Source organism: Saccostrea echinata, unplaced genomic scaffold, assembly GCF_033153115.1.
Source record: "Saccostrea echinata isolate AGI-Se365-2 ecotype Australia unplaced genomic scaffold, CSIRO_AGI_Sech_v1 ptg000059l, whole genome shotgun sequence".
Classification (NCBI taxonomy): domain Eukaryota; kingdom Metazoa; phylum Mollusca; class Bivalvia; order Ostreida; family Ostreidae; genus Saccostrea; species Saccostrea echinata.
This window is the reverse complement of record NW_026889808.1, coordinates 1,935,543-1,952,341: the sequence shown is the minus strand read 5'-3', so window position 1 is coordinate 1,952,341 and position 16,799 is coordinate 1,935,543. Positions and strand designations below refer to the sequence as shown.

The following is a 16,799-nucleotide window of genomic DNA, read 5'->3' as shown; positions in this document are numbered from 1 at the left end:
TTAATTTATCAACAGTTGTAGAGTGCAAACACATATTGTATTAATCCTTAATTCATTTAAATCAAGGTCATGCAGATTGTGTTGTTTTATTAAATATACATGTACGTTGTATGTTCTGAATTAACTTTGAAGTCTGTAATGATCAGTATTGTTAAATTTTACAGATGCTACACGAGAAAAGTGCTGAGAGTCAGTTGATTGGGCGTATATCCATACCTACAAAGTCAGGACAAGGGGAGATAATACCACTTAATCTTCAGCCGACCCGATTAAAAGAAATCCACTCAGCCTTTGTTCACTGATTTAGTTTGGGATTAGGATAATTAATTATCTTTTTAGGTGTAGAGGCTGCAGAGGAAATTCAGTCTGCTTGGTGGATGTTTGTTGTGCAATATTCTTGAAAATTTTCTTTCACTGACTGTTAAAAATTCAATGGAATCACTTAATATATGATATTGTGTATTGTATGGATGGAAATATTTTCACTTTTTTCTTGCTTTGGATGAAATCAGAAATTCAAGAAACAATGAATAATTTATGTTTAAAGGTTATTTTATACACATTAAAATGTATTTATATTTGCATAAGTAAATAAAAAAAAAAAACTTTGATTACACACCAAAGGAAAATAAACAATTGTAAAGCTCTATACAGTAATAGAGACACAATTGCAGAAAATATGTCAAATATTGAAGTCCCCCCCCCCCCCCCAATTAAGTTTAAAAAGTTTTAAAAAATAAGATATACAGTTTTTTGAATGTGTGCAGTAAGCATAATGATGTAATTCTTGATTAAGCCTTTTTTGTTGACAATTTGAAGATGTTCTGTTTTCTCGATTTTTAACTGTTTGGATCTGTTCAATTTTTTCATACACAAATCTTTAAATTGGGAAGTAAAAAACACAGATGTATTGAAATATTTAAGCACTTCACAATTTTCTGTAAATGGACAAATCCAAAACCTCACTGTATTCATTTGAGTATAAAATAAAGTTATCCTGAATGTACTGATAGAGCTGATGAACAAATTTGTTAGCTATCATGTTTTGTGTTTCTTTAACACATTGAATTTGTGTTCTGAACAAATTTGACTAGACACAAAGATGTAAAAAAAACTTGTGTTTTGAGATTTATTTAAAAACAAAATTTCTCATTAATCATGTATATTGTACAATGTAGGTGTCAAAATAAAAAAAAATTGTCAAATGCTCAGATTGATATGTATGAATTTGGATTTTAAAAATTGTTAAAAACATCAGATATTTAAATTTTGCTATTTAAGAAGCCAGTCTCCTTATTGCTGTCAAGTTTCGAAGAAAGTGCTATGAAATTTGAAGCATTTCTGCACTTGAGTCTGTATATTTATAATAAGGAAATCAGGGCTAAACTGAGTAAATATAAAATTCTTTATAATTGTATGATGTAACGCTTAATAATAATAAATAGTGCTCTGTAATATTGTCTTCTTTGTGTATTGTGGGTACTGTGATGAGAAAATTACAGTAAAACAAGCTTATAGGGAACACACAATGAAGTCAAGCTTACAGTAAAGTGATTTTGCAATCCCAATGGTTTTAAAGTGTATTGTGAACTTAAAAGATTTAACGAATTTGCTTATTGCATATCATTATAGCTCATCCCTGGCACTTTGCTACAATCCTGTTTTTCTGTATTGTATGGAGTTAAAATTTTATATTGTTAATTTCCAGGGCTTGTGTTATTTTAGTGTTAAAATTTGCATTCTATTTGAAAAATGCATATTATAACAGGGAAGTTACGTTTGGCATAAATTATGTTAGTGTTCTAAAATTTCTGTAAGTATATAGCAATCGTATGTGTTTGTTCACAAAGGGGAATCTCTCTCTCTCTCTCTCTCTACAATGTATAAATATTTATATTTGTAGCTATATGAAAAAATACTGTAAAGTCCATTATTCGTGACAACTTTTTATTGCAGTTTGTTATTTTGAAATCTATTTGTTATTTTGAAATCTATTTGTTTTTGGTGACTAAAGAATACATAATGAAATAAGTACATGTAGTTCGGGCGAGAAATATTTGCAAATAAAGCAAGGTTGCAAAAGTCACATGATTTATTTCTAGCACTAGAATAAAAGTTTATTTACAGTAATCCTTTGCAAACACCCATGGCTAAAATTTTCTGCCTTTGGCATGGATTGTAAAGAAATCGATGTGTAAAATAAATCAATATTTTAAAGTTTGTTCCTGGTAGTGCACTTGTGGATAGTTGCATTTAAGTACCTTTTTGCAATAGATAAGAAAAAAAAATATCAAAGTAAAATGTTTGTTTTAAGATTAGGCGCCGATAAAAATAACAATTCTGTCTTTTGAGTTAAGTTTATAACGAATAACCAGGGTGTGTGTAATAAACGATGTCTGAAGGTCGTAATAAACAAACCCAATATCCCTCAGAAGAATCGTCAGATTCCAGTAGTTCTGAGGAATTTACTGATAACAAATGCGATGACGATGAAAGTGAGGCAAGTTACGATGAGCTAGATGAGGACACAGATAGTTCTGAAGAATTAACTGACAAGGAGAAAACCCCAGATGAAGAATCTTCATCTTACAATAGCGATGACGACGAGTCTGATGATGATGATGATGACAGTTTAATTAGTAATGATCTTGAAAGAAGAGATTATGTCCGCGGGGCCATAGGCCCTCACACAGGGCATATAAATAGGGGGGAAGTTAACTGTGAAGAAACTTCACAACACTTGTTATACAATTACTTTGAAATGAAAAGAAATGATATTCGTAAGGAAAGTGACGATGACAGCGCTTCAGAGGACAGTGACTCGGATTCTAAAAATAAAACCACAATAACGATAGATGTAGGTACTAACACGGAAGTCGTAAAAGGAAAATTGACGATGTCAAAAGTAGAGGTAGAAGACTTCTGTGAAGTTAAACAAGAGGGATCTGTAGAGGGAGGCGATAAAATACTGGAAACCGACGATTTACAGGGATACATGTACGCTTACTCATACGAGGATAATAGCACAAACAAAGAAGCAGCGATGAGTCAATCTCGGAGTCTGTTTTACAATAAGAGTACACAGACAGATTTTGTAGACGTTGATCCTTCAGGTCACCAACCGGTACCTTGTATACAATCTGATAAATTTGTTGGTAATGTTGCAGAAAGTCAAATTTCAAAGTATTCTCAAAAGAATACACAAACAGATACAATGCCTTGTGATCCTTTAAACCAATCTTCTCAGGAAACACAAACCGATGATGGGTTATTCTTGGATATATCTGATAAATTTGTTGGTAATGATGCAGAAAGTGAGATTTCAAAGTATTCTCAAAAGACTACACAAACAGATGCATTGCCTTGTGATCCTTTAAACCAATCTTCTCAGGAAACACAAACCGATGGGTTATTTTTGGATATGACGGAATCACCATCCGAAGGAATTACAGAGACCGATTTACGTCTATCTGTTTTGGCGACTCAGCATCCCGATATGACAATAGCAAGAACTAAAGAGACATATTTAAGTCCACGTGTTTTGGAGACTCAGCACCCCGGTATGACAATATCAGGAATTACAGAGACTGTTTTAAGTCCATGTGTTTCGGCGACTCAGCACCCCAATATGACAATATCTACACAACCAGAAACCCTGCTGACACTTTTAGAAAATCTTGTTCAAGAGGAAGAGGGCACGGAAGACGAGACGAAGACGAGTGAAGATCAGGAGCTGGATGGAACTTGGAAGTCTGAAACAGCTTCAGCTGAGAGCATTCAATTCGATCTGGAGAAAGGAATTCCTTGCGATAAATTAAATAAGTACGAGAATAGTGAAATGGGTGTTAAAATAAGAAATGAAAGAATTCCAACCAAGTTAAAAAAAGCCAGAAACAAAACACATCGGGAAAACAGTGGGAATTTAAATCATTTTGCAAAAGACACAGGACAGAAACATCCGATCCTGTTAAAGAAAACGAAAAGAAAGACGAGACTTTGTCCCGCTTGCAGCCTTTTGTCACGTGACATGATGACAGTTCGTCATGTTTGTCAATCTCACAGGATTCCTAAAGGACAGGGAACCGCAGTGTCTCAGGCTCAATATCGTATGTTGTATCATTATCGCTGGCCTCAACTGACAGTCACGAGATTCTAAATTTAGCTAAGTATCATTATCGCTGGCCTCAACTGACATTCACGAGAATCTAAATTTAGATAAGTATCATTATTGCTGGCCTCAACTGCCTGTCATGATGTTTAATTGATAGTTAAGTATCATTACCTCTCGCCTCAAAAGCCTGTCATGCGTTTTTAATAGTTTAGTGTCATTCATTAATTTAGCTAAGTATTTATTTAAATTAAATGAAGTTAAATTAATAAGTTAAAATAATTTAGCTAAGTATTTAGCTTAAGTATCACTACTGCTGGCTCAACTGCCTCTTACGAGGTTTTATATTTATCCGGTGGCTATATATCATTACTGCTGACCACCAAAACATACACTGCTAGTCACGGAAGCTATATATCATTTCCTCAGATCTCAATTGCTTGTCATGAGGATCCAATTACCTAAGTTTTATTACCACAAGCACTTGTTTCTGCAATAAATGTTTTAAACAATAGTTTTAAAAAAATTGCAGAAACAAGAGCATGTGTTCATTAATTATTGATGGTCTCAACTGTCAGTCATTATAAAAGACATTTTCTTTGTAGTAAAATTTAGATGATAAATCAAGGACCGTAAGATTTTGCTTAAATGACTAAAAAAATTTTGTGAGAGATCTTTTTTCTTCACGAAGTTATGAACTGCACAACGTACTACTTTTTAGTTCAAGAGAAAATACTAATCTGTGCTTGAAGAAATATTATTAAAAAAAGCGTATTTACAAAATAAATGTCAGTACAAAAACTGTTACGTAGTTTATTTCTGTTTTATTATAAAATTTTGAATATTGTTGATGTACTTTTCATAGTAAGGAAAGATTTTTTGACTCCTTTTGTTGGACTTGAATCTCATAATGTATTAAATGAAAAAAAAAAGAACCAAAAAAAATCTTCTCAGCTGCAAATAATTATAGAGCTTGATATTGTGTAAATACTTTCAATGACGAAAGAATCATTAATTTTTTTCCCATCATGTTATCAAAGATAAATAGGACATAAGAAAATTATACATGAATCATTTCACACCAAATGACAATGTAGCCTAAATTATATCACTCAGTACTTCTATCTACAATCTGAAAGACTTTAATTTTTCAACGTTTAGGTACACATTTTACATTCTTAGTTTGTGTGTATTGCAATTCAATAGGTAAACGTATCGGCAAAATGTACACTACTATTTAAAAATTTAAAATAGTTCTTTAAGCCAAGAATACACAAAATGTTAAATCGATGTATTAATGACGAATTCAATTATAAAGGTTATACTTACAGTAAAATATACTGAGAAATGTACAATCTTTAATTAAACTAGTATTAATTTTACCGATATTAATTAGATTTCTTTTTTAAAAATTTTAATCATGTCAATTAATGAAACTCTGCGCAAATGCCTTTGTATGAATTTTATAACGTGTCAATAAAAAAACGAACGATAACTCGACTTTAAGTCTCTGTAAGAGTACTGTTTGTTATCATCACATTTCACTTTAACAAAAATAGCCAGCCCTATATCCTGCATTTGATAAATGAGTTTTTTTTTTTAAAGCAAAGCATTCAAATAATCATGCTATCGTTTAGTGTGTAGATTGGAGCTACTATTTCAAATCAGAGAGCAGCGACACATTAACCTTAACGAAACCAATTAAATCCAATAATTCTTCCGTCCACACTCTCTGTTAAATGGTGAAGAACTCTAAATGTAATTTGGTTAAAGGGACAACACCTTTATTTGTGATCGTGCTGTTTTCCGGGTGTCGATCGCAATGTATAAGACAGGTAAGGTATTGGAATTTTTAATTTTAAAAGAGACTCAAAACAATGCACCTTTGCAAAATTGAGACGTTACATTCCGTGTTTGCAGGTACTTTAAAAGTATATGACTGTTAAATAGGAAGATCGACCATTTAAATTGCCTATAATGCAAATCTACCCACCCCATTGAGCTGCATATGATTGATATATCTTTTGTAAAGCACTAGCTCTGCAAGCACTTCAACTAAGAGCACTGACGTAATTTGTTCCACTATTAAGGCTGAATAGAGGACCTTTTGTTAGAGGAGGGAACAATATACCTTTGGCATATCTACAATACTGGCGGCTTGTTATCATTGGATACCGATACCGAATATTAAGAAAACAGAAACAAGCCAGCATGTCAGATTCGTCGAGTGAAGATGCTGAACATTCCTCGGAAGAAGAGAATGACGAAGAAGAAGACGATTCAAGCGGCGAGAGTGACTCAGAAGAACAAAGTGGCGATGAGAAAGGAAGTGAAGAGGAAAGCAGCGATGGAGATTCTGACGAAGATTCGGAAGAAGATCAAAGCACGAAGAGTGACAAAGACACGGACTCTGATGATGGGTCAGAGAGTGAGGATTCTGAATCTGAGGAGGACAAAAAATCGTCGTCCCAGGGGATCAAGATTACAGAGGATAATAGACAAGGTAAAGTGATAATAGAGCAAAATAAACATATCGATATAGAATCAAAAGAGACACAAACTGAACCGGAAGTAACTAGGCCGGAAGTAACTTCAGCGGAATCACAGACTGAGGAGGTCGCAGGACCTCTATCAGATTATAGAGATGAAAAGAGACGAGAATATAAGGATGAAAGCTGTGAAACCGAAAAACCCACAATAAACGACAGAGAGGCTCAGACTGACGAAGAACATCAAATATCAAAAGACACATTAGAAGAAAAAGACGACTCATTATTAGGTAGAGAGAACATACAACAAAGCAGGTCAATTCCACTGGTGTCTTCTTCAAGACCTGAACTGAAGGACACTGGGGTGATAACTGATGTACAAATAGATGTAGAAGAAGAAGAGGGTCGTATCCTCTCTCCAAAGCCTGATCAAAGGGATGCAACAACTCGTACAGAAGAAATATCCACCAGTCACAAAGAAATGCAAACAGTTGAAATTACATTGGTATCACGAGAATATACTCAGGTAGGAAGTACTGAAACAACTGGAGTAAGAGTGCCTTTGAAAATAAATGAAGATGTTTTGCTTACAATGTCAGAAGAGAAAGGGAAATTAGATCAAGAGGTGCAGGCTGACATTTCGTTGAAGTCACGTAGAGTAGGAACACAGACAAAATTGAAGCATTATCATGTCCAAACTCTTACCAGTGGACTGATCAAACGAGTAAACATGCAAACATACACCTCCGGACTTATATCTAAATCAGAGAAAAGTGCTTCTACCGTGAACGTCAAAATGAAAAACAGAAAGACGCAAACAAAAGAAAAGGACATTTTAGAGACAAATAATGGCAAATCTGGAGAGGAAGCTGAAATATTAAATCAGAATTCAAGAAAAAACAGGGTCTCAAGATCGCGTGAAGTATCTGCGTCAAAGGAATCTAAAACTGCCGCCCAACATACTGGTGCTGGAGATAGCAAGCCCGTTACTGTAAATACAGAAGAACAGACTGAAGGAGTGAATAAAAGTCGAGAAAGTAATATATTAGAAACTGTTTTGGATTTAGAGGGTAAACCTGATATAAAAAAGAAAAAGGACAAGGAAAACCTCCACAAGCGCAAACGAAGGAAAAGGGAAGTCTATTTCTGGCCGATACGTCATCCGTCAGCAGACTCGAGACCAAAATCTCCCAAACAGAAGCAACCTCGAGCACGTCCAAAATCATCAGCACCTCCTAAAAGTAAAAGTGCAGAGCGTGTAGATAATCGGCCGCTGTCCGCAGCACAATACAGAATGTTATATCATCACCGCTGGGCAGAACTTCCTTTCTAATTGTCTAAATCAAACGGCAATAAAATGCAGAAGAAGGTTTCTGCTATTGATATTATCAAACCACAGTGCATTTACAAAACTTAGACTTGAATTCTATTATTTATTTCATCATTTTAAATTTGTAATATTACTCTGATCAAATGATGGGAGAACTTCACGCCAATTTTTCTAATTATGGTTGCTTGCAATTGACTAGAAATATTCAACTGTTATAAAGTCAATACGCTAATATAAGGTTTAATCAAAATGCTGATATATGTAGCAGTAAAATCTATGTAAAAAAGCACATTATATTTGTATGTACAAATTCAGCAAATTTGCTATAAGGAACGTAAACTACTCTGCTATTTCCGACTAATCATATCTTATTTTAAAGCACAAGACCTTGAAATTCCTTGAAAGGTGCAATTTTAGGACACTTTTATGACTTTAAAATCCAACACTTCACGCGATTAATATATAATTACTATATATCTTTCAAGAGCACGTTTAAAAAGATTTTGTGATCATTTGCATGACAATCAAATCTTCATTTGTAACCTTTAGATTTAATGGAGGGTAATAACAATTAGATTATTTCTGTTAAAAGGCATACATGAATTCTACCTCGTGAAACATTCAAACGTGGATGGCAGAGTGTATGCAGTTGAAGTATGTGGTAACTTTCCATTTTTGTAAATTTCTGGTTGTGAATTTTTTTGTCTTGACCCTGTGCAGTCCATCCTTGAGATTGTGAGACATGATACTGTATTTTAGTGCATCTATCATGTAAAGGCAGCAATTGTATTAGATCGATGCCTATGAGGCTGTATGCCAAGGATATTTTGGCAGAAAACGCTGTTTAATCATAGTCTCTCAGAATATGTCCACTGCGGAGATGAAATATTTCCCATTTCTCTTTAATCGTTGAATCGTTAACTTGGAATTCGGGTGAATCCGGGTCGTATTCATAGGTCTGGGCGTCTATGCTTCTCCGTTATTTAAAGGTTATATGAGAAATATTTAAGATCGAAGTCGAAAAGGTAAGAAATGTATTAAGGTACTTTCACAACGTAGCTGTAAATTCTTTGACAGATTTGCACTTTAGTGATGTTGTATACTCAGTAAACTTCTTCAGATTATTTTTATATAAAACTTCTAACGATCCATCCCCACCTGACATAAAATGAAGTGAGAAAAATGTCCGGTATCTATGAAGTGGGAAATTATGACACCTTGTTACAGTTAGAAGTAAGAAATCGAGTGTTTGAGAATCTAGATATGATCTGTGAACAACAAATTATTAAGGAAGGATAAGACAAAAAAACAAAGCTCCGCTGTATGTTATTACATGTTTTACCTTATGTATTTCTTCATCATTGTGTATATAGTTCTAGATCTTTAAAAGTATGATTGATTGATGGTAGTTTTAAGTCCCTTTTATAACATTGTGTATCAATCTAAAAATAAGCTGATTTGACCTTTCACAAATTCTACAAATGATATAAGAAAAGTATATATATATATATATATATATATATATATATATATATATATATATATATATATATATATATATATATATATATATATACTTCATCATGTAATATACATGTAAATGCCTTAGTTCAGATTTCATGCATTTCTTCGTGTAATCAAGAGAATCAAGTAATGAGTGAATAATTAGAAATAAACTTTTTATCTGAAAGACAAGGAAAGGTGTTACTTATATCATGATAAGGAAATATGTTGAACATAAACATAACACAAGAAAAAAAACCCACCAAGAACAAGAGAACAAATTACAAGCATTTAATTTAATTCAATCTTAGTATAGGACCTATCAAATTCAATCATCAATAGCTTATTTATCTAATTCAATAATTACTAGTAATATCACATTGCATTAATGTCTCAACTAAGTAAACACATCGTAATGCTTGAAACGAAAACAAACTTATAGATTTTTTTTATTAATTACATTTTTTGGAAATCACAAGAGTAAATAAACAGGTGTTATGCACATCCTGGCCATGTTTGACATATTTATGCGAAATACAATTACGTTGTTTTACATTCTTGCACACGTTCAAATGCAAAGCTGGACGGCAGACTTTCATGTGAAATCATTTTACTACTTTATATAGTTACTTCGTTTTTCAGACTTTTTATGTAAATGTTTTCGGACAATAAGTTCTGTGAAAAGTACACCTGTACCTAGAAATCCACAAGCAGACGACAATCTAAACGCATTCTTCCACGACCCAGAGTAGTCTTTTATTGCACCTGAAATGGACACAATAATCACATTTGATACAATATTCGTTTAAAGTCAGCATTTCGTAAATTCTAAGGTCATTTTAATGACCTTGTTAGCAAATACAACCTAACACTGGGTCTCTTCTTTTGGCTGATGTGTTTTATACCAACTGTAAGGCTTGTTTTATACTAAATTTAACTATGGAATGTTCCATCTACCTGATCAATACACAGGGCCCACGGAGGGTGTGACCGATCAATAGGGGATGCTTACACCTCCAATGCACCTAAACCCACCTCTGGAATTTCCGGGGTCATTGTTTTATGCCCTGTTCACAAATCTGTATTGTCTGTACTTTTTTTAAGGGATCGGTCACTGTTCGTTATCTTCACATTTTTGGAACAAAGAATTAAGAAAGCATTTCACTGAAAACACCACTCAGACATCTTCACTGATTTAAGCAATATCTGCCATTTTCATCTTCATTAAATTGAGGAAGTAGTGGCTTGAACGATGTTTATGTAGCATGATGAATTCAAAATTTTAAATATTAATAATCATAATGACAATTTTACGATTTATTTACCTGAGAGAACAGGATTTATCAAAATGGAAAAGGATGAGAAAAAGGCTATATATCCCCAGGCTGTGGACAGGTTCTCTCGCCCCAGCTCGTCCGCAATTGTAGAAAGCTGTACCCCGATATACCCCCCTGTTGTTAATCCTAAAACACCACAGAAAATGATGAAGACGTAGAAATAGGTAATATGGACGACTATCATCAAGCATGTGGAGAAAATCAGCAGACAGATTACGTATAGTTTTATTCTTCTTTTAAAGAATGCATTGCCTATGATACCACCGGAGATCCTTCCTATAAGGTCAGTTATTCCAACTATAGAGACACAAAGAGCTCCTTCAGATTCTTGGAAGCCAAGTTCGTCTGCCAAAGAAGGGACAAAATTAAACACGTTGTGATGAGCAAAAATAGCTAAAACGAGACCTATGTTGGTTAGAATGAATAAAGGATTCTTAAGCATCGTCCAGTCTATGATTGGAAGTTTTTCTAAGTTTTGTACATGTCCCTTTAATTCTAAGGATGGTGTACAGTTGCTATTTGAGAACTTGGAATCAGAAACATTTTTCTTCGAAAATATGTTGCTTTCGCTAATGGAAGATGTCATGCTGTGTCTGACAGGGATAATTGATAAGGAAGGTAAAGATTTTGTTTCATAGAGGCCTGACACGGAAGCAGATTCTAAATTTGCCTTTGCTATTTCCAAACCCTTTCCTCCATCTTTAATTGTGAGTAATGCACTGCATTCTTCCTCTTGATATTGTACCTCAATGGTATGTTGCAAAGAATTTTTCTTTGAGCTATAGTTTGTTTTCTTGGTTGTGAATCTTTTCTTTTCCCAGTACAGTATTGGTCGATAAAGAAGAGCAAATAGACAAACATGCAGCATAATTCCTCCCATAATAAGCAAACAACCGCTAACAGAATATTCATCCAGAAGAAATCTCATTAAGTTTGGGAAAATGAAGGATCCCAAGCCCGATCCTGAGGAACCGAGACCAAGGGCCAATGGAAGCTTCTTTTCAAAATAAAGTCCCGGGATCACTAGCCCAGGTGCTAAGATGAGCCCAAACCCGAGTCCTGTGAATCAAAAAAAGATACAGTTGGTTTATTCCTAATAATAATGATAATAATTCAGTAAACTTTTGCATTCATCTTGAAAATGCAATATTCAACTGGTATATAAATCCGATCTATTGCTATTCCTTACCTGTAATGACTCCATATGTTACAAAGAACCACTCTATATCTCTAACAAAGCTTGTTGCGACCAATCCTAGAACTGAAAGAACTCCGCCACAGAACACTACCCATCGGTGACTAAATCGCTGACTAAGGTTGTTTGACACTGGGGCTGTGAATGCACAAAAATACCGATAAATTTACGTCCCTTGTTATAAAATCACAAAATTACTATGATAGATTAAATAAATTGTTCAGAATGTCTACTTCACCCCTCTTTTCTTATATTTGTATCAACACAGTAAAATTTGTTTGTAATACGAGCATCATTCAAATTATTTAATTGCTAACACTTAATTAAAAGGTGGGTCTCAAGGAAGGTTCCAAGACTGCAAATATTTTCATCTGTATCTACCAGATTCCATCATTTGGGTTATTGGATAATTCATTGTTTTAGAAAATGCTAAATATGCTATGTAAAGATAACACAGTGATCATTCTCAGAAGTCCATATGAACAACACAATTTATGAGCAAAGCCAACACGGACCTCTGAAATAGAAGGTGGGATCAGGTGCCATGGAGGAGTAAGCATTCCCTTCTGACCTGTAACACCCGCCGTGAGCTCTTTTTCATGATCAGAATATGTGTAGACAATTCAGTGTGGCTTAACAATGTATATGAAATACGTCAGTCAACATTCAACGTAACGACAAATTGTATTTGCTGACAAGGTTATTGTCTCGACCATAGATTTGCGAAATGCTGACCTTAAACGAAGCTGTCTATATCCTTGTATCAAGAATTTATTTGTCAAAAGCTTGCCTCTTTTTAGAAATTGTTTTTACGTAGAGCATCCTCTTGTGTATCGATTTAACTGGGAGACATAAACTCCATATGCAGATGATAATGCTATATTACCTATAAATAGGGAAGTTGACGATACGCATGTGAATTAAGGCTAGGTATAGGCGTTTCTATGCAAACGACCTAATAAAAATGCATAAAAGGTATATTTATTATTCAGAGAAAGTTTAGATTTATTTTCTTATGCATACTTAGTACCCATTGTATGTTATAGCCAGTGCACATTATGACGTCATATTATGACGTCATTGTTTTACCTACTGGAGTTAATAAAACACATCAACAAAGTGGCTTCGGCGCAAGGGATAACCCTATATAATTTTACATAAAAATTGTATAATGGTAAGAAGAATGTTCTGTAGATTAATAAAACTGCTGCACAAATCCTAGGCATTTTCTCATTTGATCGGAATATGAGTAAACTTATACCGGACTGTACATTTTTACCCTGATTCAACTTAAAACCGTACAAATAGAAATTATACAAATGAGCTGTTGATATTTGTGCAGCAATACCAACAATCTTTGGAATATTTTGCTTCTAAATATAACTTATTTCCGTTAAATAAAATAGAGCATGCCCTTGCGCCGAAGTATTTTTATTGATGTCCATTATAATCTTGTGTAGTAAAGAACAATGACGTCATAATGTGTACTGGCTATCTCATGTCGTGGGTACCAAGTATGTATTAGACAATAAGTTAATACTTTCTCTGTATAATAGATATAGTCCTTAGGCATTTTAATTAGTTAATTTGCATAGAAATGCCTATACCTAGCCTTAACTCACCTGCGTAGAGAAGTCATCACCTTTATCATCAAGTTTTGCTGTTAGGGTTTTTTTTCCAGTAAGATATCCAAATATGAAAAAGATGTGTCAAACTCTATAATGTCTTTTATTTCGAGTTCAAAGGGATATATCGAATCAACTTAGTAATGAAAATAAATATTATTTATACACTGAATTGTCGACCGGTTTTCCTGCTATTTCCCGATCACGAAGGGGCACCGGTCGTCAGGGGATGTTCACTCCTCCATGGCACCTTATTCCTTTTCTGATGTTTTAGAGGTCCGTGTTTGCCCTGCTCCTGATTTGTATCGTTTCAAGGACTTTTGAGCTTGAATACTGTTCGTTATTTCCATATATTTGATTTATACCTTTCAATTTCTAGATATAATTAGCAAAAGAGAAAATGTGAAGAGGCCAGTAGACTGGTGGGTGCACCACCTACCCAGACTTAGATGTAGCCAGCCACAGAAAGACTCTACAGAAGCCATCGACTGCGGGAGCATCATACCTACCCTGTCCTTGATGTAGCCAGCCAAAGAGCCACAGAGAGACTGAAAGGAGGCCAGCAGACTGACGGAGAGTCATATCTACCCAATACTAAATGTAACCAGCCACAGAGTCACAGAGAGATTGAAAGGAGGACAGCAGACTGACGGGGAGTCATACCTACCCAGTCCTAGATATAGCCATCCACAGAGTCACAGAGAGATTGAAAGTCCAAGATGTAACCAGCCACTGAACAACAGAGAGACTGAAAGGAGACCAGCAGACTGACGGGGGAGTCATATCTACCCAACCCTAAATGTAACCAGCCACATAGTCACAGAGAGACTGAAAGGAGGCCAGTAGACTGATGGGGAGTCATACCTACCCCGTCCTAGATATAGCCATCCACAGAGTCACAGAGAGACTGAAAGGAGGCCAGTAGACTGACGGGTAGTCATACCTACCCAGTCCAAGATATAGCCATCCACAGAGTCACAGAGAGACTGAAAAGAGGCCAGCAGACTGACGGGAGAGTCATACCTACCCAGTCCTAGATGTAACCAGCCACATAGTCACAGAGAGACTGAAAGGAGGCCAGCAGACTGACGGGGGAGTCATACCTACCCAGTCCTAGATAGTCCTTGATGTAACCAGCCACAGAAAGACTGAAAGGAGGCCAGCAGACTGACGGGGGAGTCATACCTACCCAGTCCTAGATAGTCCTTGATGTAACCAGCCACAGAAAGACTGAAAGGAGGCCAGCAGACTGACGGGGGAGTCATACCTACCCAGTGCTAGATGTAACCAGCCACTAACAACAGAGAGACTGAAAGGAGACCAGCAGACTGACGGGGGAGTCATACCTACCCAATCCTAGATGTAACCAGCCACAGAGGGATTGTGAAGAGGCCAGGAGACTGGAGGGAACGTTGTAAATGTGTGATAGCTCAACCAAAAGTACACCAAATGACTTCAGTGTCCCAACTACTAGCGCCATGTTTCCAAATGTCCCTAAATGAATTACAAAAAATTCTTTGATTTATTCAAGTGATTATTTACATTTACTTTTTATTTAACTAAACCATTTAGGAAACTGATTTGAAGGAACGCCTTTTCATGTACACCTACACATATTTAAAATATACATGGAGAACTCAAACCATAGTGACTACCAAGATGGTAATGGAATTATAACGATAAAGGACAGCGATAAATTCAAATCATGTGTATTTTTGTTTGTTTTCACCATGTATAATATGAATATGACGGATTTTTAAAATTTGTTTGTAAATCACACAGAACTTTAATAATATAATGTGATCATGCTTATGTGATCATAAATAAGAGATTAGCGAGGGAATCACTCCCGTGTGAAAATTGAGGACACACTTTATTAAAGATAAAGATCTGTAACAGAGGTCTAATCAGCAATCCCTGTGATCTTTAAACTGAACAGGAAGAATGATCTTGTGTTAAAATATATAACTGCTGTTATAAATATAGACAAGAATACAAACACAATGAAGTAACAATATCTCTTAAGACACACATCTGTGGGTCTGTTTGAGAGAGAGAGAGAGAGAGAATTTGTTATCTATGTTATAGATAATCCTATAATGTTCCATACATGGAATACTGCGACAAAAATTGATTTTTTTAAACCTGGTCTGAACCAATTCTAACTGCATGTATTAGCTTGCTATCTCCTTTCCCGTTTAATGTGTCTTTACAAACTGGCTGTTTGATTATGCAATATTAGCCACATAAACAAATCCCATTTTTTAATATAAAAAAAATCTGAAAAGAAAAAAAAACTACTGCTATATTAACAGCACTTGCTGATATAAAAAAGTAGCTGACATTGAAGAAATTAATGCTGACCTAACACGACCATCCATGCCCATCCTCTATCCACAGGTACACGGGTCGCACGTGCCATAATAGAAATAGATTTGGATCACATCACCATTTCCCATTTGTCCCATAAAGTGCGTTGTGTATATACACACTATATTGAATATGCGATATGCGGTAAGATTACTCCACTTCTAAGTGCGGAAATCTTCTTGTGTCAACATTTGTTTCTCATACAGTATATAGGATAAGGACAAGTTCCGCTCCACTTCAGAGAAATGTACAGGTGAAACGAACCATCAATGATGTTACCCTTCTCTGTACTAATGCATATTATTTATGAAAATAAAAAAAAACGTTTTCATATTTTATCAAACTACATTTGTGCCTCTAAAAATACAAGAAGTTGTTTTTTTCTTATATTGCAATACATTTATCGATTGTTACAATACTTTCACATGAAAAATAACGATTTAAAACGAAAAGTATGAGAAAATTAAAAATAATAAAGTAATATGTAGTTTCAATTGTGAAGATCTAAGGCAACAAGTTTAAGTACAAAACTTCATAAAGTATTTTCAAACATTTTCAATACTTATGATTTGGTTTTAAGCAGAGATTTTCTTACAGAAATGGATGAAGTCTTTAGACAAAAGCGTGGTCGTTCAGGGCTCATCAGACAATATTAATGTCAATGTTTACAAGTCTTTAATTTATTTATGCTGGAGTAGATCATTCCTTTCTCAAGCAGAAAATAAATAAACTTTAAACTTTTAGACTTCAAGTCACCATAACACAGGTAAATGTATTGTGTGCTGTAATAAAATCAAAGTAACTTCAAAATACTAAAATACTTATAGTTTTACCATTTAGAT

At 34.8% G+C, this 16,799-nt stretch overlaps 4 protein-coding genes across 4 annotated transcripts in view; 3 read left to right on the top strand and 1 right to left on the bottom strand.

Moving 5' to 3' along the window:
* LOC133174731 (dynactin subunit 1-like) overlaps positions 1–2,086 on the top strand; it is a 36,466-nt gene extending 34,380 nt beyond the window's left edge. The window contains exon 38 of the mRNA XM_061309813.1: positions 165–2,086. Within this exon, the coding sequence (XP_061165797.1) occupies positions 165–302 (138 nt within the window). The 3' untranslated portion in view covers positions 303–2,086. The remainder of the gene's footprint in view (positions 1–164) is intronic.
* A 306-nt stretch (positions 2,087–2,392) lies between these two features.
* On the top strand, positions 2,393–4,156 carry LOC133174802 (dentin sialophosphoprotein-like). The gene has a single exon (XM_061309900.1). It carries the CDS (start codon positions 2,393–2,395, stop codon positions 4,154–4,156), a length of 1,764 nt encoding a protein of 587 aa, XP_061165884.1.
* A 2,086-nt stretch (positions 4,157–6,242) lies between these two features.
* LOC133174767 (uncharacterized) lies at positions 6,243–8,159 on the top strand. The gene has a single exon (XM_061309862.1). It carries the CDS (start codon positions 6,320–6,322, stop codon positions 7,928–7,930), a length of 1,611 nt encoding a protein of 536 aa, XP_061165846.1. The 5' UTR covers positions 6,243–6,319; the 3' UTR covers positions 7,931–8,159.
* Positions 8,160–9,897: 1,738 nt separating this feature from the next.
* LOC133174721 (monocarboxylate transporter 9-like) lies at positions 9,898–16,071 on the bottom strand. The gene is made up of 5 exons (XM_061309801.1): positions 15,952–16,071; positions 14,938–15,081; positions 11,957–12,100; positions 10,756–11,826; positions 9,898–10,195 (listed from the first exon to the last, which is right to left on the bottom strand). The coding sequence occupies exons 1-5, from the start codon at positions 16,007–16,009 to the stop codon at positions 10,044–10,046; spliced, it is 1,569 nt and encodes a 522-aa protein (XP_061165785.1). The 5' UTR covers positions 16,010–16,071; the 3' UTR covers positions 9,898–10,043.
* Between the last annotated feature and the right edge of the window lie 728 nt (positions 16,072–16,799).

Coding starts and splice junctions, on each gene's coding strand:
- LOC133174802 (XM_061309900.1), top strand. CDS start 2,393: ATGTCTGAAGGTCGTAATAAACAAACCCAATATCCCTCAGAAGAATCG.
- LOC133174767 (XM_061309862.1), top strand. CDS start 6,320: ATGTCAGATTCGTCGAGTGAAGATGCTGAACATTCCTCGGAAGAAGAG.
- LOC133174721 (XM_061309801.1), bottom strand. CDS start 16,009: ATGGCACGTGCGACCCGTGTACCTGTGGATAGAGGATGGGCATGGATG. Junction 12,101..14,937: donor CTGGTTACATCTAGGATTGG/GTAGGTATGACT, acceptor GTGCATTCACAG/CCCCAGTGTCAAACAACCTT. Junction 10,196..10,755: donor GATAAATCCTGTTCTCTCAG/GTAAATAAATCG, acceptor TGTCCATTTCAG/GTGCAATAAAAGACTACTCT.